The sequence below is a fragment of the Bos grunniens genome, chromosome 13, assembly GCF_055505025.1.
Source record: "Bos grunniens cultivar Pamir isolate PY7600 chromosome 13, Bosgru_T2T1.0, whole genome shotgun sequence".
Lineage (NCBI taxonomy): Eukaryota > Metazoa > Chordata > Mammalia > Artiodactyla > Bovidae > Bos > Bos grunniens.
The window spans coordinates 74,559,672-74,583,560 of record NC_141177.1 but is presented as its reverse complement, the minus strand read 5'-3'; the positions used below and the strand labels follow the sequence as shown (position 1 = coordinate 74,583,560).

Sequence of the window (23,889 nt, the reverse complement as noted above, 5' to 3'; positions counted from 1 at the left end):
TGGAAGCATATTACAGGATATATGTTTCCTGTAGGTATGGAGGTTTCATCACTGCAAAGCTTCAAGGAGACCCTAATCGGCTGTAGAGACTCTAGTTTATTGTGAATGATCACACTGTTCATCTGGAATAAAAACTACTTTATTCCAATTGCTTCACACATTAAACCAGCTATTCAAAGGAACAGGCCAGGATAAATGTTTTCCTTGGTTTAATCAGTTTACAAGAATCAAAGAAAATCCTGATGACTGTGTTTCTGCGTGACTTTCATGTCAAGCCAAGGTACTCACGTAAGGATGCTTACATCTTACAGAGCAAGAATATTTTATGTGTAGGTGTTCACGCATGGTATTTATTTTGTTCGGACCCAGTAGAACTTTTGCACCCAAATGATCTCTTGCCTCTCCTCTCAGTAGTAAGCAGGGACTGCCTCTCTTACTAGATGGATTTACTTCACCTCCTGTCTTGGAAATGTTCTCAAAGACAGTTAATCATCCATTCACAAAGTGTTTTTTGACAGCTGGATTATCCTCCTCATTTATTAACTATATCTCCATATTGTTTTGAGCTATTTGCTCAAATCAGATCTTCCTTAAGAATTCAAGAATTGCCATCACTGGTGAATTTATGGATGGACATCAAATTCTGTAGCTCCTCAATTATAGGACTAAAAATCTTTCTAAAATGGCAGTGCCACTGGCACTATACATTTCTATAGTTATTTTAACCTTGTTGGGGTCACATATCCCCATAAGAATATCACAGAAGCTCTCTCCTCCCAGAAACAATGAACATTTGAATATAAGCACACATTTGCATATCATTTCAAAAAGGTTTGTGGACCCCTAGAGCATATTTAGTGATGGTGTAGGGTTAACAGCTTTTGTTCTAAGGGACATTTTCAAAAGAAAGAATATTTATTTTGATTTATAGTCTAGATATGTTGATTAAAAATTCAATAGTATCATCATTTATCATCACAGCTTAAATCTATACATGTACTAGCCTGTGTAGGCATGTGTAATTGACTGCATTACAAATGACCTACTGTTTAGAATTTTTGTCTTTAGAACTTTGGCTTGGCTATTCAATTTAATATTTGCATTTGAAAAAATTGTCTAATAGGACATTGACCTTAAGAGTTTTGAAAGTCATGATCTACATATAAAATTTAATTCAAATTCTTTATTAAAATAACATTGAATCTCAGAATTAGGTGGTAGCTCTTCTACATTTTTTGAACACTATCAAATGATAATTTTTAGAATTAAATAAAATGTGAATCCAAGGTGATTCAAGCACTTAGTATAATAAATAACAAAACAACAACAAAAAAGAATTTAGTATATACAACTACAGTTTTCATGGTAGTTTATGGAACTTACAAAGGAAAAATAACCTCTTTTAATGACTATATACTGGATTTATTTTCCCTTTTTGATTATGAATAATGACTTTATATGTACATAGAATGTAGCTTTCATCACCTCCAAAGCAGAAAAGCTCCACTGTCATTCCAAACCTCTGACTATGTGTAGTGTAATAGGAGCCATGGTTTAAAACATTCAGGATCAAATATAGCCTTGAGGAATTCATGAGACTGGAAATTCAGATAGCTCTTTGAATAGAAAAACTGTGGTGGGGACAATCTTCCGTAGCCACCCGCTGTATGAGCTTATACTTTCTATCTTCCTTTATTACTGTAAATAAAATGATGCACATACGTGAAAGCATTTCTGGAAAAAAAGACTCACCTACAAGACAAGATGAACTTGTGGCTTTGGTGACGGGTCATGTGATATGAAATCTTTGTCATCACATAAAAACATGTATTTCACACAGAATATGTTCAAACATTGTATTTCTAGGATGCATAGTTCTTTATATATTTTATTTCCAAAATCAGGGCATATCTTTAAAACTTAGAGTGTGTTATAGTTCATTTGGTCTCATTTTTTAAATTCTACACAAAATAATAGAGCAAATAACAATTGATGATGTCTTGGACTCAATGAAATACACGGTATACATTAGAGCACATAAGATCAGAAAGTGCCTTAGCAATGCTGTAGCAACTCCTCAAGGAAATTGAAATTTAAGGGTCATTTAATTTGCCAAAGACGCAGATTTTGGTGACAAAATCGGCATAGTCTAGTAATTAATTTTTTAAATACTTTCACCCATTTTATGTGATTCATAGCACCGTTAACTTAGAAACTCACTGTAAATCACTTTTAAAAAGACCATTTCTTAGGTCATATTTGGTTCATGAAACATAATGTTTATGTAAATTATAAAGTTTAGTGAATTATTCTTAAGTATAACTGAATAAATTTTAACCGCATACAGAATCTTGGATAATTTTGAAAGAAATGAGTGTTGTAACAGAGTACATATCAAATGATACCATTTTCTATAAGCTAGTAAAACTAACACACTTTCAAAATTAAATTTAGCCTGGTCCATATAGTACCTTTTTAAAACTGTTCATTTTCAGTGTTCATGTGGAAAAAGTATTCAAATCATATTTTTTAATTCACGTGTTAGGTTCAAAATTAAAAAGGCATATTTTAATGGGAGCTGGTTTAAAACAGTTTGACTTGACTGAGATAACAGTTTGGGAAATGTGTCTGTGCTAAAGTTTTGCTTCCAAATTTGGACTTTGAAATTTATTGTCAGTCTGAGAAAGAAATAAGAAGCTGTGCAGATAATTAAACATTTGCCTCGGGGGAATTATTTGCATTTAATTAAAACCATACACTTTGGGTGTATACTTGCTTCACTGGTTATTAAATCTGAATCATGTTAACTACCCAGGTTTCTCACTTGTCCATCAAATGTTGCTAGTGGCAAGTTGGAGAAAAAAACTTTCTCATCATATTCCAAATCATATTGTTTGTTTGAAGCTGTCTCCTCGTTTGGGGGTAGGGGGGACAAAAAAGTGGGTAAGAGAAACAAGATTGATTTATTTTAGATTCCAACTGATTCAGCTGTGTTAGGGGTTAAAACCCAACTGAGGAGCATGAACTCAGGAGAGAAACCATTTGTCAGTAACAGACGCGCTGGCCTGCCATCCCCTGCTCTCTCCACGGCCACACGCATACAAGATTAGCTCATGGCTTTTTGGTATCTTTGGATCGCATTTAACCTCCAAAATCACTGCAGATGGTGACTGCAGCCAAGAATTAAAAAGACACATATTCCTTGGAAGAAAAGTTATGACCAACCTAGACAGCATATTCAAAAGCAGAGACATTACTTTGCCAACAAAGGTCAGTCTAGTCAAGGCTATGGTTTTTCCAGTGGTCATGTATGGATGTGAGAGTTGGACTATAAAGAAAACTGAGCACCGAAGAATTGATGCTTTTCAACTGTGGTGTTGGACAAGACTCTTGAGAGTCCCTTGGACTACAAGGAGATCCAACCAGTCCATTCTAAAGTAAATCAGTCCTGAATGTTCACTGAAAGGACTGATGCTGAAGGTGAAACGCCAATACTTTGGCCACCTGATACGAAGAGCTGACTCATTTGAAAAGACCCGGATGCTGGGAAAGATTAAAGGCAGGAGGAGAAGGGGACGACAGAGGATGAGATGGCTGGATGGCATCACCAACTCAATGGAAATGAGTTTGAGTAAACTCTGGGAGTTGGTGATGGACAGGGAGGCCTGGAGTGCTGCAGCCCATGAGGTCGCAAAGAATCAGACACGACTGAGCAATTGAACTGAACTGAACTGAACCACGAGAAAAACATACACTAGACTGTAACCTCTTTGAGGGCAGAGATTTGTTGTTTTGTTCACTGTTGACTCCCCAGTATCAAGAACCATGTCTGACGTAGAGTTGGCGCTTAATGAATATTTGTGGAATGAATGAAAGATTTATTTTCTGTCATTCTACTAATCTACTCACATGCTCTTACCGGTGATTTTTGAAGAGCCTCCAGAGAAGTCTCAAATATCCAACAGGGGACCGTTTCTAGCTTTGCAAGTGTCCGCAAGTCACTGGAATCCTTATAACCACATTATTTCCTGTAAAGCACATCATATGATTTTAGAAAAAAAAGTGAACCTATACTGATCCCACGTTTAAATATGCTACACAAGGAACAGGGTGACGTTGCACAGAACAGAAGGTCTGTGCTCCCCCTTTGCCATTGTTCTACTGGTATAGTTCCTGAGGAAGGTGATTTTGATTACCACTGGATTTCAAAGCTCTACATCTGGCCTTTTCAAGGACTCAAGGCTCCCATATATGCACAACAAAAATAATGGAAGCATTAAGGACATTAAAATTATATTCCTTTAATCTTCTCTATTTTGCTTCCTTTCATATCATTCTGTACAATTCTCCTAAGACTTTCACTGATGCATAAAGCCTGCTTATATTTTCTTCTTTGTTGTAAAAAAAGATGTTCCAGCTGAATCCTTACAATTTTTACTTTGTAAACTTTGTGAAGACATCATATGTAGTACTTTAAGAAAAGCTTATTTATTGATGAAGATATTTAAGCATTTTAATGATATTTTTTAAATAATAAATTTTTTTCCCCAAACACATATCTGTTCTTTGAGTTCTGGAGGCTGCTGTATTTCCTGGTTAAAAACACTGACTAAAGATTTTATTTGTTTGTTATGTCAGATTCTGCAGAGGATGACAATATAACAAAAGACAATGAAGCAACAGATCATCCTGTGTGTGACCAAGAGCATCCCAGTGGTAAGTTGTGGGACTTGTTTGTTTTCTGCTAAGGAATATTACATTTTATAAAATCCATATTTTAGTTTCTCTGGAATCTTGAACAACTCTGAGATTTAGGGATGCCTACCCTCCACACAGTCAAAAATTGGTGAACAACTTTATAGTCAGCCGTCTGTATCTGTAGTTCCATATCCAATGATTCAACCAACCACAGATTGTGTTGTACTATAGTACATATCGGAGAAGGCAATGGCACCCCACTCCAGTACTCTTGCCTGGAAAATCCCATGGGTGGAGGAGCCTGGTAGGCTGCAGTCCATGGGGTCGCTAAGAGTCAGACACGACTGAGTGACTTCACTTTCACTTTTCACTTCATGCATTGAAGACGGAAATGGCAACCCACTGCAGTATTCTTGCCTGGAGAATCCCAGGGACGGGGGAGCCTGGTGGGCTGCAGTCCATGGGGTTGCAAACAGTCAGACACGACTGAGCGGCTTCACTTTCTCTTTTCATTTTTCTGCCTTGGAGAAGGAAATGGCAACCCACTCCAGTGTTCTTGCCTGGATAATCCCAGGGATGGGGGAGCCTGGTGGGCTGACATCTATGGGGTCACACAGAGTCAGACACGACTGAAGTGACTTAGCACAGCATCATAGCATAGTACATATTTGTTGAAAAAAAAGTTACCTATATGTGGACTGCACAGTTCAAACTTGTGTTGCTCAAGTGTCAACTTATTTTATTAGTGCTAGATATCAGGTGATTGGTCAGTCAGTCAGTCAGTCAGGTCAGTTGCTTAGTCATGTTCAACTCTTTGCAACCCCATGGACTGCAGCACTCCAGGCTTCCCTGCCCATCAACAACTTCCAGAGCTTCTTCAAACTCATGTCCATCAAGTCAGTGATGCTATCCAACCATCTCATCCTCTGTCGTCCCCTTCTCCTCCTGATTGGTAGCTGCCACATTTAGAAGGGGTGTTTGCGCTCCACAGTCCTTGCTACTCACTAATTTTGTACCAGGCTGGCTTCATTTATTTTTGTTACCTGATTGAGGTCTATAGGCATTGGATTTGCAACTGCTGAAAAGAAAATATGATACCAGTGAGAATACATGTGAAACATGGAGACAGTAGATCCAAGAAATTAAATTTGCATCTCCTTGGAATACCAAGAAAAGATAATAGAACAAACAGAAATGAAGCCATCTTTAAAAAAAAAAGTTTTCCTAATGCAAACCAGTTCCTCCACCCAAAGCACAAGAGTACAAGTTATATTTATAGACAAAGGTAATGAAAACTCATATGAGAACAGAAACCTACAAATCCTCATGGACTTTCTGAAGATCAATAACAAAGGAAGGCTTTTAAAGCATATTGGAAATTCAAAATCTGTTTATAACTAAAATCACCAAAATCAAATTAGCCTTAGACTTCTTCCACAACTCTAAATTTTCAAAAAAAAAAAAAAAAAAGCAGAAAAATGGAGTAACATTTCCAGAGCTCTAATGGACACTGCATCTATATTTAGTGAAGTTATTACTCATGCATGAAGTCAAGAGTAATATTTTCTCAGGAATAGAAAGATTAAGAAAACATGCTACCCAAAGTGTCCTTTCTGAGGAAACTAACAAAAGGCCTGTGCAAAAACAATAAATACAGAAAGAAAGGAAACATTCAAGACTGAGAAAGGCACAGTTGGAAAGGACTATGTGATAAGAGACTCATTTAAATGTATGAAAATGTTGGAATAATTGTTTCAAAATTAGTATCAAAAGAGCTTACTTAAATGATTGCTTTTACCTTTGAAAATTATAATATTTTTTTTAATGAGAAAGAAAAAGGAGACAGTTTTTCTTTCAGCAATGAGAGACTCAATAATATAGACCATTACTCTGACTGGACAACCTGGACTATGCACACACACACACACACACATCTTTATATAGATAGATAGATAGATGAACATAGATAGAATTTGAAACTATTTTTACCTTACGGAATTTGCTGATTCTGCAAAAGGCATCTTAAGTCTCACTGCTCAAAAGGGCCCTGGTAATGTGATATTTTGGGTTGAAACCCCAAAGATGTATATCTCTGCAGGAAAGATGAAACAGATATAGATCAGCCTTCTGAGAGATTGCTGCTCAGCTTTAAATCATCTCAATCCCCAAATTAAATTGAGATCAACCCAGATTACCAGTCTGTCTAGGTACCTGAGAAAAGCAAATGTAAATTATTTACTAGATGCAAGAAAGAAAGAGCATTGTAAATGCCAGAAAATAGCCAGAAAAAAAATAAAGAAACAAGGTAACATGTAAAACAAACAGTCAAGAGCAGGAAACCCACTTGGGCTGAAAATATTCATGTTATAAACCCAAAGTATAAAACACAGAGACCATGCAAACCAGTTCCTCCACTGACAAGACAAGATTGAAAAGTTTAGCTGAGAACTGAAAATTCAAAAGAGAAAAAGAAAAAGTCTAGAAGTAAAAGATGCCACTCTAAAATGAAGAATTCAGTGAACAGGTTTATGACTTATTAGATGCAAATGAGGGCTTCCCTCGTAGCTCAGTTCGTAAAGAATCTGCCTGCAGTGCATGAGACCTGGGCTCGATTCCTGGGTCAGGAAGATCCCTTGGAGAAGGAAATGGCAACCCACTCCAGTATTCCCGAATTTGTGAACTAGAAGTTAGGTCAGAAGAATATATCTGAACTAAAAGACAGGAGAGAAAGAATGGCAAACTAAAGAAAGGGGAAAGATGTGCAGGATACAATGACAAAGTCTAATGCGCATATAATTGGAATCCTGGACAGAAAGGAGAGAAGGAATTGGACAGAAAAAATATCTGAAGAAATTTTGGTGAGAAATTTCCTACAACGAGAAGGGATATCAAGTCACATGTTCCAAAAGTCCTTTGAACTCCAAGCAGAATAATTCCCAAACCATCATAGTAAAATTGCTGAAAGCCAGGGATAAACAGAACATCCAGAAGCAGTCATCAAACAACTGGACCAATAGCTGACTTTTCAGAAGACACAATGGAAATAAAAAGACAATACAAAAGAGTCACTGCCACCCAAGAACTCTAAGCCCAGAGAAAAATGTATGTTTCAGGGATAAAGGTTTGGACTTCCCTGGTGGTCCGATGGTTAAAACTCCGTGCTCCCAATGCAGGGAGCCTGGGTTCAATCCCTGGCCAGGGAACTAGATCACACGTGCCACAACTAAAGACCTCACGTGCCAGCAACTAAGACCTGGCACAGCCAAATAACTATTACAAAAAAAAAAAAAAAGATTAATTAACATTTCTGAGCAAGCAAGGAAATGTGCATCACCAGAAAATTCTGGTGTTCTTCAGGTAGAAGGATATTGATGACAAAAGGAATTATTAGATGACAGAAGGAATTATAAGCAAGGCAGATGGTAGTTATTGGATAAGTCTAAACGAACAGTGATGATACAAATCAATGATGATTATAATAAGAATAGTGTATTGTGGAAGTTAAGATAGACTTAGAGTCAAAATGCATTGCAATAATGGCATTTACTGGAATGAGATAAATTAAAGTATGGTAATATTTTTCCATTGTCATGGAAAATAGGAGCACCGATTCATATTAAAATTTGGTAAATCTCAGTGATGCCTGAGAGTTAAAAATGAGGTAAGCCCCATGACTGGAGAGAATTTGCAGGCCACAGTGCCCAGCCCAGCAGACTTCCTGAGTTGAGGAAAGAGCTGAGAGTGATGGAAAGCCAAGCATCTAGCATTGGCCAGGTGGAGTCCTGAAGAAAGGAGAGCTCCACACAGGGAACACTCTCGAGACCTATAGAGTATATGCGTGCTAAGTCGCTTCAGCCATGTCTGACCCTGTGTGACCCTATGGACTGTAGTCTACCAGCCTCCTCCGTCTATGCCTTCCTCCAAGGGATCTTCCTGAACCAGCATCTCTTATGTCTCCTGCATTGGCAGGTGGGTTCTTTACCACTAGTGCCACCCGGGAAGTGCAGAGACCTGCAGAGGGAATCCTTCAAGTCTTCAGAGGGGTATTGATCTGCACATGTGCAAGATACTTGGGAAACCACACGAAAGGACTTGAGGTCCTGATATCTGGGGCTTCCACAGGGGTGAGAAGGGTACCTGTTCCCACTAGCCAGACTGGAAAACCTAAGAATGCATGGGGGGCTCAGAAGGGGCTCGCCTCAGTAGTGGAGCAAAACTAGCAATACTCCAAATACTGCTCTTGTCCTGTGCAAGCCAGCTTCAAAACAAGACTTGAAAGGATCAAACTGTTTGTAAATAACTTAACTTATCCTCAAATGAAACTCAAGAACATCTGTAAAACTAGAAACATACTTCACATCCAACAGAGTAATCAACAAAATTACCGGGCATGAAAAGAAGTATTGGAAGACAAATCCCCTTGCACTTCTTGTGTTTCTGCATGTTTTATGAGCAGAGAGCTTGAATGCCTTTGTTTTGGCCAGTTTTTTCAAGGATGTTTGTACAGGCATACCTCTGAGATATTGTGGGTTGTGTTCCAGACCACCACAAGAAGGGAATATGACAATAAAGCCAGTCACATGAATTTTTTGGCTTCCCAATGCATGTGAAAGTTGGGTTTACACTCTACTGTTGTCTATTAATTGTGCAATAACGCCAGGTCTAAAAAAAGAGCAGTACATATACCTTAACTAAAAACTACTTTATTGCTAAAAACTGCTAGCTGTCATCTGAGTCTTTGATGAATCATGATCTTTGTGCTGGTGGAGGGTCTCACCTTGATGTGAGCCTTGATGCCGAGGCTGCTGACTGATTAGAGTGGTGCTTGCTGAAGGCTGGAGCGGCTGTGCTAATTTCTTAAAATAAGACAACAGTGAATTTTTCCACATCATTGACTCTTCCTTCCATGGACAATTTTGCCGTAGCGTGCAGTGCTGTTTGATACCATTTTACCCACAGCAGAACTTCTTTCAAAATTGGACTCAATCCTCACCAACCCTGTCGTTGCTTTCTCGAGTAAGTTTGTGTAATATTCTAAACACTTTGCTGTCATGTCAACAATCTTTGCAGCATCTTCACCAGAATTTGATTCCAGCTCAAGAAGTTACTTTCTCGGCTCATCCATAAGAACTGCTCATCTGCTAAGATTTTATCCTTGAGTTGCAGCAATTTGGTCACATCTTCAGGCTCCACTTGTAATTCTAGTTCTCTTGCTCTTTCTACCACATCTACAGTTACTTCCTCCCCTGAAATCTCGAAACCCTCTAAGTCATCCGTGAGTATTGGAATCAACTTCTTCCAAATTCGTTAATGTTGATATTTTGACCACTTCCCATGAATCATGAATGCTTCCTAATGGCTTTTCAAATGGCAAATCCTTCCCAGGTTTTCGATTTATCTTGCCCAGATCCATCAGAGAGATCACTATCTATGGCAACTGTAACCTTATGCAATATATTTCTTAAATAATAGGACTTGAAAGCTGAAATTATTCCTTGATCCATGAGTTGCAGAAGGGATATTGTGTTAGCAGGTGTGAAAACAATATTAATCTCACTGTACATCTCCATCAGCACACTTGGGTGACCAAATGCATTGTCAATGAGCAGTAATATTTTGAAAAGAATCTTTTTTCTGAGCAGTAGGTCCCAACAATGGGTCTGAAATTTTCAGTAAAGCTTGTTGTGAACAGATACACTCTGTCATCTAGGCTTTGTTTTTCCATATATAGAGCACAGGCAGAGTAGATTAAGCCTAATTTTTAAGCATCCTAGGATTTTCAGAATGACAAATGAGCATTGGCTTCACCATCTGCATTAGCCCCAAACGAGAGACTCAGGTTGTCCTTTGAAGCCTTGAAGCCAGGCCCTGACTTCTCCTCTCTAGCTGTGAGAGTCCTAAATGGCATCTTCTTCCAATAGAAGGCTGTTTTGTCGACACTGAAAAGCTATTGTTTACTGTAGCCACCTTCATAAACATCTTAGCTAGACCTTCTGGTCAACCTGATGCAGCTTCTACATCAGCACTTGCTGCTTCACCTTGTTCTTTTGTTATGGAGGTGGATTCTTTCCTTAAACCTCATAAACCAGTCTCTGCTACTTTCAAACCTTTCTTCTGCAGTTTCCTCACCTCTCTCAGCCTTCATGGAACGGAAGACAATCGGAGCACTGCCCTGGGTTAGGCTCTGACTTAAGAGAATGTTGTGGCTGGTTTGATCTTCTATCCAGACCCCCCAGACTTTCTCCATATTGGCAATAATCTACTTTTTTTTTTTTTAATCATTCATGTGTTTACTGGAGAAACACTTTGAATTCCCTTCAAGAACTTTTCTTTTGCCTTCACAACTTAGCTAACTGCTTGGTGTGAGACACCTAGCTTTTAGCCTGTCTTAGCTTTTGATATGCCTTCTTCACTAAGCTTAATCATTTCTAGATTCTGATTTAAAGTGAGAGATGTATGACTCTTCCTTTTACTTGAACACTCAGACCATTGTAGGGTTATTAATTGGCCTGCTTGACAAGATGCAGGAAAGTATGACCTAAAGGGGAAGAGATAATAATTAATAGGAATCAATCCAGAAGTGGCACAGATGGGGTAATAATAGGAAGTGAAAGTGAAGTCACTCAGTCATGTCTCACTCTTTGCGACCCCATGGACTGTAGCCTACCAGGCTCCTCGTCTATGGGATTTTCCAGGCAAGAATACTGGAGTTGATTGCCATTTCCTTCTCCAGGAGATCTTCCTGACCCATGGATTGAACCTGGATCTCCCGCATTGTAGGCAGATGCTTTACCGTCTGAGCCACCAGGGACATCCCATTAATAGGAAAGAGCACATTAAAAAGCATTAATTGTATTCCACGTCCTCAACAAGCTAAAAGAAGGAATTCCATGTTCATTAGAAACATGGAAAATATAGAAAGATACCATTGAATTTCTAGAGATGAAAAACAGAGTATCTGAGATGAAAATTATACCTGATGGGAATAATGGCAGGTGAGATAGGGCAGAAGAAAAGATCAGTGAATTTGAAGTTGTAGCTATAGAAACTATCCAAATCCATACACAGAGAAAATGAATGACCGAAGGAAATGAAAAGAGCCTCAGGGAGCCATGGAACAACTTCGAGTGATTCCAAATATAATAATCATGAATTGGAATCTCTGTAGGCAGATATGGGAAGGGGAGACAGAAAAAAATATTTGAAGTAATAGTTGCTGAAATTTTTCAGAAACTTCATGAAAACGATGAACTCACATGTGGAAGAAATTCGATGACCCCAAAGCACAAGAAACACAAAATTATACTTAAGTACATCATAATCAACTCAGTCAACAGCAGTGATAAGGAAGAAAATCTCCAAAGCAGTCAGACGAGAGAAACAAGTTACATACAGAGAAATAAATATAAGAATGAAGCACAAATACAACTAACTACATGGAGCTTCCTTGGCAGTCCACTGGTTAAGACTTTTCCTTCCAATGCGGGGTGGGGGGGGAGTGGGTTTGATCCCTGGTCAGGGAGCTACATTCTACATGCATCATGGCCAAAAAATCAAAACATAAGAATAAGCAGAAGCAATACTGTACCAAATTCAATAAAGACTTTCAAAATGGTCCACATCAAAAATATCTTTAAAAAAAAAAAAGAAAGGAAAAAGAAATTACAAACTAGAATTCCAGGCAAAAATATGAATGAATCTTACAAATGTATCTTAGAAACCTTACGTAAAGATGGTACAAAAGCATACATGTTGTACAAGTTCATCTATATCAACTTTGAAAAGCAGGGAAAATAACTATGACAGGCAGGGTGTTTATTAAACTTGGGTGACTGGGGATGAGATACTGATTGGGCTAGGAGCTGGGCTGAGGGCTGGAGGATTATCCTAAGAATATGTAGTTTCTCTATCTGCTTTTGATTACTTAATTGGGATCTGCATATTGTTTGTGTACTTTCCTGATTGTATGTTGCATGTTGATAGAAGAGTTAAAAGAGGAAGAAAGAAAGAGAGGAAATAAGGAAAAGAGTAAAGAAAGGAAATTTCAGTGCCAAAGTTTGTACACCAAAAATTCCAGTGTGGAGCAGTGAGGGTTGTCTACAGTGCTGACTTTGATAAAGATAGTTAAACAATGAAAAATCCTGCTGTGCTCTGGGTTCTGACAATGGCAGGTTTAAGAATAACTAGAAGAACTTTGAAACATTTTATGATAATTACAAATAGAATTAAGTCACAAGAGTTAAAGGAATAAATCTTGCTTTCTAATTTCCCCTGAAGATCATACCAAGCATGAGAGTATATTTAGTAATGCAAATAAAAATAATAAGTAACGTTATAACCAAAAAACAATATATGAAAGAGGATGACACAGGCAAATAGTTATGACAGTAAGCATAATTTAGGTTACTGAGTGTAAAAACCACTCAGATTGAATTAATTTCAATAAAATAGTAAGGCTTTAAAAATTTAAAGTTAAAAAAAAAGAATGTTTGGGAAATAAATATCAAAAGAAAACATGGAAAACTACTTTAGAATCTCTCCAGTTAGAATTCTAGCCAAAAATCTCAAGTGAGAAAGAGTTGGTCATTTTATATCAATAAAAACTTAAAACCCTGATGAAATATAAGAATGATGGGTTTTTATGTGTCAGATGATATAAGAAGATACACTGCAAATAAAATCCAATTGGAAATGCAATGCGGAATTCACAGATATGATATTATCAGTCAATGACAGAATAAATAGACTAAAAATGACATGATATCTTTAAAAAATGCGATTAACTCTGTGGTCCTATTGGAGGGATGGACAGGCTGATCAATGAAACAGAGTAAAGAGTTTGGAAATAGACCTCAGGAGATCGGGACTTCAGTACATATTTAGGCTGACACTTCAAAGACAGATGACTCAATAAATGGCATTAAGACAACTAGTTGGCCATTTGAAAAAATAAACTGTATCCCAATCTCATCCCTTATGCCAACTTAAATTCCAAAAGGAGCAAGATGAAATGTAAAAATGACACTATAAAACTACTAGCTAAAAGAACCAAAGGGTGTATGTGTGTGTATATATATACACACACAAAATTTATATATATATAAATGTTTTTAGTTTTGAAATAAGGACTGCCTTCTGAAATGTGAATGTATACAGACACATGATTGCATTATAAAGTATGTGCACATAGATGTGTATATGACTGCATGTGTACAGAAGTCCTCATGTGTCATAAAAGGGGAAAGTCAGTGGCTAAAGCTGAATATATACATTTTGACATGATAAAGCGTGTAATCAAATTCTACAGAGAAGCTACTAGGAAATGTATTCTCAGCCTAAATGACAACGAATCAACTTTCTTACTCCAAAAATAAAAACTTCATAAATCAATAATAGTAATAATGTAAACAACTCAAGAAGAAAATGGGCAAAGGACTCAATTGTAATTCACAAAAGAGAAAATGCAGTCATTGTAAATATGAAGACATGAATTACCTCTTCATTACTTTACGATGCAAATAAAACACGATTTCAGTGTCTTCTTCTGAGTATCAGGCATTTAAATAGGGTTGAAAGTGCACAGAAGTGGCATGAGGAAGGCAGCCAAACATGCTCACACACCACTGGCGGGAGATTAAAGGGCATAACCTCCTCATCAGCAATTTTGACAAAATCTAATAAAAGGTAAACTGTTTACCCTTTGATCCAAGAGTTATGCATTAAGAATTTATCTTAAAGTAACAGCCACCAGAAGTATAGAGAGAGGTATTCACAACAATGCTCGTTGCAGTGCTGTTTGATGGCAAAAACAAAAAACAAAAGGGAGCATCCCAAAATTTGTCCATAACATAGAATATAATGCATCTTATAACATTTCTGAAGAAAGTATAATGACAGTGTAAGCTGCTTATGAAATCTAAACTAAAAAAGAATCAAAATGGAGATTAATTGGAATGCCAGGATACATTTATGTATTTTGTATATTTGTGTATGTATGTGTGTAGATACAGTTTTTATATTTGGACATACACAAAGACACACACTTATACAGATACATATGTATGTATACATATAAATATACATGTGTGTATGTGCCTACATATGTATGTATACATATATATACACATATATACATATATATACACACATATATATACACACACACACATATATATATATATACACATACATATGTAGGTTCATACACACACATATGCAGGCGAATTATAGCAGTTTACAGTATTAACAATGGCAATCCCTTAGTTGTAAAATTACTGGTAATTCCCAATACCTGTATTAAGTGTTTCTATGTGAAAACTGCCTTTCTTTTGTAACTACAAGAAATAATTGTAGCAATAATTTACATTAGGAAAGAAAATTTTATTGGCCCTAGAAACTAAGAAATAGAGCACTAATAGAAAAGTAAGAATAACTTAGAAATAATCAAATTCACTTTAACCTAGGTTTAAATTTCATCCTAATCTGGGGTATTTTTAGACATAGTTAAAGTAAAATTTTGACCAATAGCAGCAATCAAGTTGCAAGCTTAACAAAAGGACATAATTTCTATTATCTTTAAGAGACACATCAGAGAAACAAATTCTTTGTTCTTAGGAAGATCTGAGCATCTAATAATCTATAAATAACAAAGCTATATTGTTGTTGCTATTGTTTAAAAACAGTCTATTTACCTACCAAGTGAATTTAGGTTTATCCTCCTCTAGAAATGTTTGACCCTAGACTGTTGTTCCCAGACCAATTTTAATGCAAATTAATTAAAGCATTAGCTTGAGCCAAACTTAATTACCAGGCCTCACAAGAAACAATCATGTGATCCATTTCTAAAGGAAAGTGAATGGATTTTGGATTATCTGTTCTAATGGCCCCTGCCCATTAGTATGGATGATTGAGTTCGCTGTATAAAAAATATATGTATAAACTGTGGGATCCTTTATGTTCTTTTATTTCCTCTGCCAGGAGGGATTAGGGCAAAGGACAGTGGGTAGAATTCAACCAGACTGAATGTAGAGGGGCAAACATAAAGCATGCCCCATGGGGTCAAGAAAGTGGATGGAATGTGGTATGTCTGAGTGGCTGCAGAGAAAGGCAGATGGACGGGAGCCCCGAAAGTCATCATTACCACACAGCAGGCCTGCGAACAGGGCTTGGCGCTCATACAGACCTCCTCCTCCAGCAGCACACCAAATCCTGGCATGGCTCAGGAAGGAGCAAGGATGAGCATTTCTGCATTTCAAAGCTGAGAACCTCATGTCTTTCCCCTTTTGTCATTACTTTAATTTCAGAATCAATGCAAAGAAATAGAGGAAAACAATAGAATGGGAAATAGAATAGAAAACAACAGAATGGGAAAGACTAGAGATCTCCCCAAGAAAATTAGACATACCAAGGGAACATTTCATGCAAAGATGGGCTTGATAAAGGACAGAAATGGTGTGGACCTAACAGAAGAAGATATTAAGAAGAGGTGGCAAGAATACACAGAAGAACTGTACAAAAAAGATCTTCACGACCAAGATAATCACGATGGTGTGATCACTCACCTAGAGCCAGACATCCAGGAATGCGAGCTCAAGTGGTCCTTAAGAAGCATCACTACAAACAAAGCTAGTGGATGTGATGGAATTCCAGTTAAGCTATTTCAAATCCTAAAAGATGATGCTGTGAAAGTGCTGCATTTAATATGCCAGCAAACTTGGAAAACTCAGCAGTGGCCACAGGACTGGAAAACATTTGTTTTCATTCCAATCCCAAAGAAAGGCAATGCCAAAGAATGCTCAAACTACCACACAATTACACTCATCTCATATTCTAGTAAAGTAATGCTCGAAATTCTCCCAGCCAGGCTTCAACAATATGTGAACCATGAACTTCCAGATGTTCAAACCAGATTTAGAAAAGGCAGAGGAACCAGAGATCATATTGCCAACATCTGTTGGATCACTGAAAAAGCAAGAAAGTTCCAGAAAAACGTCTACTCCTGCTTTATTGACTATGCCAAAGCCATTGACTATGTAGACCACAACAAACTCTGGAAAATTCAGAAAGAGATGGGAATACCAGACCATCTGACCTGCCTCTTGAGAAATCTCTGTGCAGGTCAGGAAGCAACAGTTAGAACTGGACATGGAACAACAGACTGGTTCCAAATAGGAAAAGGAGTACGTCAAGGCTATATATTGTCACCCTGCTTATATAACTTATGTGCAGAGTACATCATGAGAAATGCTGGGCTGGATGAAGCACAAGCTGAAATCAAGATTGCTGGGAGAAAAATCAATAACTTCAGATATGCAGATGACACCACCCTTATGGCAGAAAGTGAGGAAGAACTAAAGAGCCTCTTGATGAAAGTGAGAGTGAAAAAGTTGGCTTAAAGCTCAACATTCAGAAAAGTAAAATCATGGCATCTGGTCCCATCACTTCATGGCAAATAGATGGGGAAACAGTGGAAACAGTGACAGACTATTTTGGGGGGCTCCAAAATCACTGCAGATGATGAATACAGCCATGAAATTCAAAGACACTTGCTCCTTTGAAGAAAAGTTATGACTCACCTAGACAGCAGAAACATTACTTTGTTGACAAAGGTCCGTCTAGTCAAAGCTGTGGTTTTTCCAGTAGTCATGTATGGATGTGAGAATTGGACTATAATGAAAGTTGAGCACTGAAGAATTGATGCTTTTGAACTGTGATATGTTGGAGAAGACTCTTGAGAGTCCCTTGGACTGAAAGGAGATCCAACCAGTTCACCCTAAAGGAAATAAGTCCTGAATGTTCATTGGAAGGACTGATGCTGAAGCTGAAACGCCAATACTTTGGCTATGTGATGCGAAGAACTGACTCATTTGAAAAGACCTTGATGCTGGGAAAGATTAAAGGTGGGAGGAGAAGGGGAGGACAGAGGATGAGATGACTGGAAACATCACTGACTCGATGGACATGAGTTTGAGTAAGCTCCGGGAGTTGGTGATGGACAGGGAGGCCTGGTGTGCTGCAGTCCTTGGGGTCTCAGAGTCAGAGAGGACTGAGCAACTGAACTGAACTGAATGTCAGAAAAATGAGAAAGAAGAAAATATATGTATTTTTGTCCCAAGAGAAGATTGCATATATGTGGCATCTAGAAAAATGGTACAGATGAACCTATTCACAGGGCAGGAATGGAGATGCAGACAACAGACAAGGTTGAGGGGGAATAGAGCAGATGAGATAAACTGCGAGATTGGGATCGACACTACCATGTGTAAAACAGATGGCTGGTGTCAACCTAGTGTATAGCATAGGGAGCTCAGTTCAGTGCTCTATGGTGACCTAAAGGGGTGGATGGGGGGAGGCGGTGGGAGGGAGGTCCAGGGTGAGGGGCAAGAGAAAAATACGCATACATATAGCTGAGTCACTTTGTTGTATAGCAGAAGGTAATGCAATGTTGTAAAGTAACTATGGTGGTGGTGGTTTAGTCACTAAGTCATGTCCAACTCTTGCGACCCCAGGGACTGTAGCCCTCCAGGTTCCTCTGTCCATGGGATGCTCCAGGCAAGAATACTGGAGTGGGTTGCCATTTCCTTCTCCAGGGGATCTTCCCGACCCAAGAATCGAACCCAGATCTCCTGCATTGCAGGCAGATTCTTTACTAACTGAACTACAAGGGAAGTCCCCCAAAGCAACTATACCCGCCCCCTGAAAAAAAAAAGAATGAGACAAGTTAAAGGGCAGGGGAGAGAAATAATTCAAAAAGCTTTGCAATGGCCTCTTGTCCTCCAAGTGAGTTAACAGTCCTTACTGGTTGCAGAGAAAATCCCTAGTACACATCACAGCCTTAGGCTGCCACCCTGGCTGTCCCACCCCATCAGCGGTGCCCAGTCCTTGGTGAATTGCCATCTTACTACTCCTGATGGACTTTCTCTGAAAATGTATGGAGTGGAGTACTGGGAGTGGAGACACCCTGCAGTAAAGTGGCTGCTTCTACTCTCTGAATGGTCTGCTCGTCCCCACCACTGCACAAAGGCAGATCACAGATCATGAGTTAAGTTTCCAGCCAAGACTAGGAGGAGTTATGATGGTCAGTTCCCCATCAACAGTGACAGGGATGGTTGTTGTTCAGTCGTTAAGTCATGTCCCACTCTACAACCCCATGGTCTGCAGAACACCAGGCTTCTCTGTCTTTCACCATATCCTAGAGTTTGTCAAACTCATGTGCATTGAGTCAGTGATGCTAACATCTCAGCCTCAGCCATCCCCTTCTCCTCCTGCCTTCGCTCTTTCCCAGCATCAAGGTCTTTTCTAGTGAGTTGGCTCTTCACATCAGGTGGCCAAAGTATTGGAGCTTCAGCTTCAGCATCAGTCCTTCCAATGAATATTCAGGGTTAATTTCCTTTAGGATTGACTGGTTTGATCTCCTTGCAGTCCAAGGGACTCTAATTCAAAAGCATCAGTTCTTCAGCACTCACCCTTCTTTATGGTCCACCTCTCACATCCATACATGACTACTGGAAAAACCATAGCTTGGACTATATAGACTTTTGTCCGCAACGTGATGTCTTTGTTTTTTAACGTGCTGTGTAGGTTTGTGACAGCTTTTCTTCCAAGGAGATAGCATTTTAATTTCATGGCTGCAGTCACCACCAGCAGTGATTTTGGAGCCTAAGAAAATAAAATATGTCACTGATTCTGCTTTATCCCATCTATGTGCCTTGAAGTGATGGGACCAGATGCCATGATCTTTGTTTTTTGAATGTTGAGTTTTAAGTCAGCTTTTCACTCTCCTCTTTCACCCTCATCAAGAAGCTCTTTAGTTCCTCTTCACTTTCTGCCATCAGAGTGGTATCAAGTGCATTTCTGAGGCTTTTAATATTTCTCCTGGCAGTGTTGATTCCACAACAAGGCTGTGATCCCTGAAAGGGGTTAGAGAATGAGGCTCACTCAAAACAGTGAAATTTCCCTTGACATCACCCTCCCAGTAGACAAATGTCAGGGATGACTAGAAACTTTACCAGGAGACATGGCCTCATATAATGCCAGAGATAGAATCTAAGGTATTAGTATCTGGTGCTGTAGTTCAGTCGCTAAGTCATGTCTCACTCTTTTGTGACCCCGTGGACTGTAGGCCACCAGACTTCTCTGTCCATGGGATTTCCCAGGCAAGAATACTGGACTGAGTGGCCCTTTCCTTCCCCAGGGGATCTTCCCAACCCAGGGATCAAACCTGCCTCTTCTGTATTGGTAGGTGTATTCTTTACCAATGAGCCACCAGGGAAGCCCAAGATAGTATCTAGGGGATTTTGGTGGGGGGGGTGTGGGGAGGGTTTTTTCCCTAAAGATAATGAAATGGAAGCCCAAAGAGATGGTGATTTCCTAAAACATTCAATTCTTCCTCCAAAATTCTTTGCAGTAAATATAGCGCATGTAGTGCTTAGCCTTAGTGCTCTGTTGCTAATGGAAATAAGTTACAGTCCCTAATTACTATTTACTGACGTTGATGAGGACTACAATGGAGGACCAATTAATTAAACATGTATTGATCACTCTTTATTAGTAGGTGTTAGGTAGAGAAGCTTCCCAGGTGCAATGGTAAAGAATCTGCCTGCCAATGCAGGTGGAGATAAGAAACATGGGTTTGATCCCTGGGTCAGGAAGATCCCTTGGAGGAATAAACAGCAACCCACTCCAGTTTTCGTGCTGGAAAATACCATGGACAGAGGAGCCTGGTGGGCTATAGTCCATAGGATTGCAAAGAGTTGAACACAATTGAGCAGCTGAGCACGTGCACACACTAGGCAGATTAATACGAATAAAACAATGTGTAACATCACAGTGCTTACAACTTGATAAGGGAAACGAACACAGATACAGCTGTATTATAGTGTGATGAGAATAATAAATAGGTGAATAAATAGCATAAATAAATAGGCAAAGGAACTCAATGTGCAAAGATGTGATCACTTTGTATGGTACCCAGAGGTGAAAAGCATGGAAATGATTTTGGGGGTAAAGATTCTGCATGGCTTTCTGCCCCATATAAGGACTTTGGGGGCTTCCCTGGTGGTCCAGAGGCTAATATTCCACACTTCCCATGTGGCACTAGCGCTTAACAACCCGCCGGCCAGTGCAGAAGACATAAAAGATGCAGGTTCGATCCCTGGGTCAGGAAGATTCCCTGGAGGAGGAGATAGCAACCTACTCCAGTATTCTTGCCTGAAGAATCCCATGAATAGAGGAGCGAGGGTAACAGTCCACAGGGTCGCAAAGAGTTGGATGCAGCTAAAGTGACTTAGCACACAGCACACTGGTGGTCCTCGGGTTAAGACTCTATGTCGTCAATACAAGGGGCATGGCTTTGATCCCTGGTTGGGGAGCTAAGATCCCACGTGCTGTGTGGTATAGCTGAAAGAAAAAAGACTTGTATCATGACATAGTCCATTAGACATAGTCTAATTGGAATTCTCATACATTTCTGGTGAGACTATAAAATGGAATGAACTCTTCAGAACACCATTTCTCAGGAGTTAGTCAAGCTAAACGTATGTGTTGCCTCTTATTTAACCATTTCACTCCTGGGTTTATACCCAAGTGATATGAATACATATGTCCCTCAAAAGACATATACAAAAATGTTTTTATTAGTGTTATTCATTTAGCCCCAAACTGAAACATATTCGTACAATGGAATAATATACATCGGTGATAAAGAATAGACCATTGATACATGCAGTGGCAAGGATTAATCTTACAGAAAACATAAAGTAAAATACAAAAGAGCACACACTGTATATTCTGTTTAGGTGAGCTGGGCACATACACTTGTCTCATAGGAGCCACTGCAAGTCACATGGTCTCAGGCAGGGAAAGAAGATCTTTTCACAGAAGTAGAGACAACTTGGAAAAACAATGCATCTCCTTTAGGAATGTACGCAGGCTAAGAGCCCAAGAACCTCTGCTTCAGCTTTGTACCTATAACCTCTAGCTCTGGAATTTTTTTTAATGTAACAGTAATATTCTTAGCATAAAATCTTTCATTAAAATGATGCAAAATGGACAAGTTTCATTTTCTTCTCTTAGCCCTTAAATGTTCTGAACTCCACAGGGGAGAGGAGGAGAACCCAAGAGGGTGGGGAGAAAATGCTTTCCTAGATAATCAGCCTTGGTGTAATCAAGAGTTGGCTGAATTCCCTCCTGATCTTTGCTGTATTTAGTAGGTTTTTATGAGAATGGTTGAGCTATTAGGTGACCCCCATCCCTGTGTGCTGATGTTACTCAAGTTTTTTTATGCTCTGCTGATGGAAGAATGAAAATACAAATAGTATTTTAATTTCCTAGGAATCCTCAATACAGAAAGATCTATATAGTAAAGAGAAATTGAATATAATTAATCCATGCAGTCTAGAACTTCTTCAACATTTCGACTTCCAGTTTGTATCCATTGATGTTCAGTGTATTGATAAGCTAGATAATAATTACACCAATCAGTTCAAAGAAAAGTTTTTTGCCTACGTTATCTGGATATTTCTCATTAACTAATCAATATAAATTTGATAATTTACAAAATGAGATATTCACCTTCGGCTTTGGTTTAGAACTGTTCTCTACCTCTCCAGGCATGATCAAAGCATGGTTTCTGAATTGATTGTCTTTTCAAACCAGGGATAAAGCTATGGCCATCCATATCATATTTATTTTTCAATCACTGTTCTTAACAGGGCAAGAGAATGATTCAACGAAGAAAGAAGTAAAACCTGAGGCAGAGTCCCAGAGTTCATATATGGAAACAGAAGGTATTGGAACCAGAATATATTGTTATCTGAGGATGCGGTGACACTGTCGTGACGTCTGTATACACTGCTGTGTGTGAGCAGGGTGCGTGCGTGCTTTTCGGCAGTGATTCCTGGAGAGTGGCTCTCGTGGTCTCCTTAGGTGACCGTTGAAACTTGGAGGGGAAAAAAGAACTTTAACTTTCTGAGCTTTAGTCACTGTTTTCTCGCAGATTCCAACTACAACATCTCTGAGCTTCCTTCTGTCTCATTCCATTTAGAGCTTTCATCAAACCAAGAAGATGCCATGATTGTGGAGCAACCAGAAGTGACCCCACTAACAGACGACCAAGGAGAAAACGAAGGTGGAAAAGGTAGGACTGCTCTTAAATTACCCTGTCAAGAGTAGGGAGTTTCTTTGGATTCCTGCCTAGAATCCCACCATCAGCATTATCCTCATTCAATTGCAGACTGTCAAGGGGCAACATGAATATTTCTTCAATTCTGAACTTACTTTTGAAAGTAAAATAAAATCCAGAAGTAGTGAAAGAAGATACTTGTAACAGTTTTTCATTCTTTCAAGGAGTATGAGGATGTTTTTATTATTAATTTAGATTCATTTTTTACATTATAGTCTTGAGGAAACCTCTAAGAAACAGATATTATGAACTAGATGGATGAAAGTCTTAGAAAATCTGAAATGGCTTTAAAACAACTAAATTAACCATTTTGTACTGATTTCATTCTGTCATCCTTCGTATGGTAGTGATTAAGGAAGCAATTTGTATAAAATGCGGGCATTGTATGAACCTTCTAAATTATAAGTTTGTCCACTAATATTAGGATACAATAATATTGAGTACTGGTAAAAAAAAAAAAATAAGTGAGCATTATAATGATTTCAGAGAACATTAGAGGAATGGTCACTTTGTAAGTTTTAATGTAGCATTTGGGGCAAGAAGCCAATATATTAAAAGTGGACATTAAAAAATATCTTTAAATTTATCAAAGAAATTTATTAAAGAACTTAAAAGGAGCTAAGAATGGGAAGTAAAAAATGAAATAGTTTTGTTTCCTATACTGTATCATAAATCATACCATTTAAATATGTGTTTGCAAGGTAGTTACAGAGTAATAACTTGACAGGCCTTGTTTACAGAACACAGTGATCAATTTTGTTTCCAAATGAAAATGCAGACATGATCTCAATTGTAAAATCAGGTCAATAGTAAGTACAGCTTCCAAATTACGAACTCTTTTTTGGCAGCAGCATTGACACAGTTTAATTACCAAGTCATGTTAGTGATTTTGAGACTTTTTTTTTTTTAATGCACTGCATTTAGAGCACAATATTCTTCTATGTCTTTTGTCTAATGACCTTTTATCTAATAGCAAACCCTAGTTCAGACTCATGACACCATGTTCCTGG

The 23,889-nt window shown here is 38.5% G+C and overlaps 1 protein-coding gene across 3 annotated transcripts in view; it reads left to right on the top strand.

The window, feature by feature from the left end:
* MACROD2 (mono-ADP ribosylhydrolase 2) overlaps window positions 1–23,889 on the top strand; it is a 2,315,241-nt gene that overhangs the window by 2,203,286 nt on the left and 88,066 nt on the right. For all 3 annotated transcript variants that reach the window (XM_086335015.1, XM_086335014.1, XM_086335013.1), the window contains 3 exons: window positions 4,639–4,716; window positions 22,410–22,484; window positions 22,742–22,834. In XM_086335015.1, coding sequence (XP_086191141.1) covers window positions 4,639–4,716; window positions 22,410–22,484; window positions 22,742–22,834 — 246 coding nt within the window. The remainder of the gene's footprint in view (window positions 1–4,638; window positions 4,717–22,409; window positions 22,485–22,741; window positions 22,835–23,889) is intronic.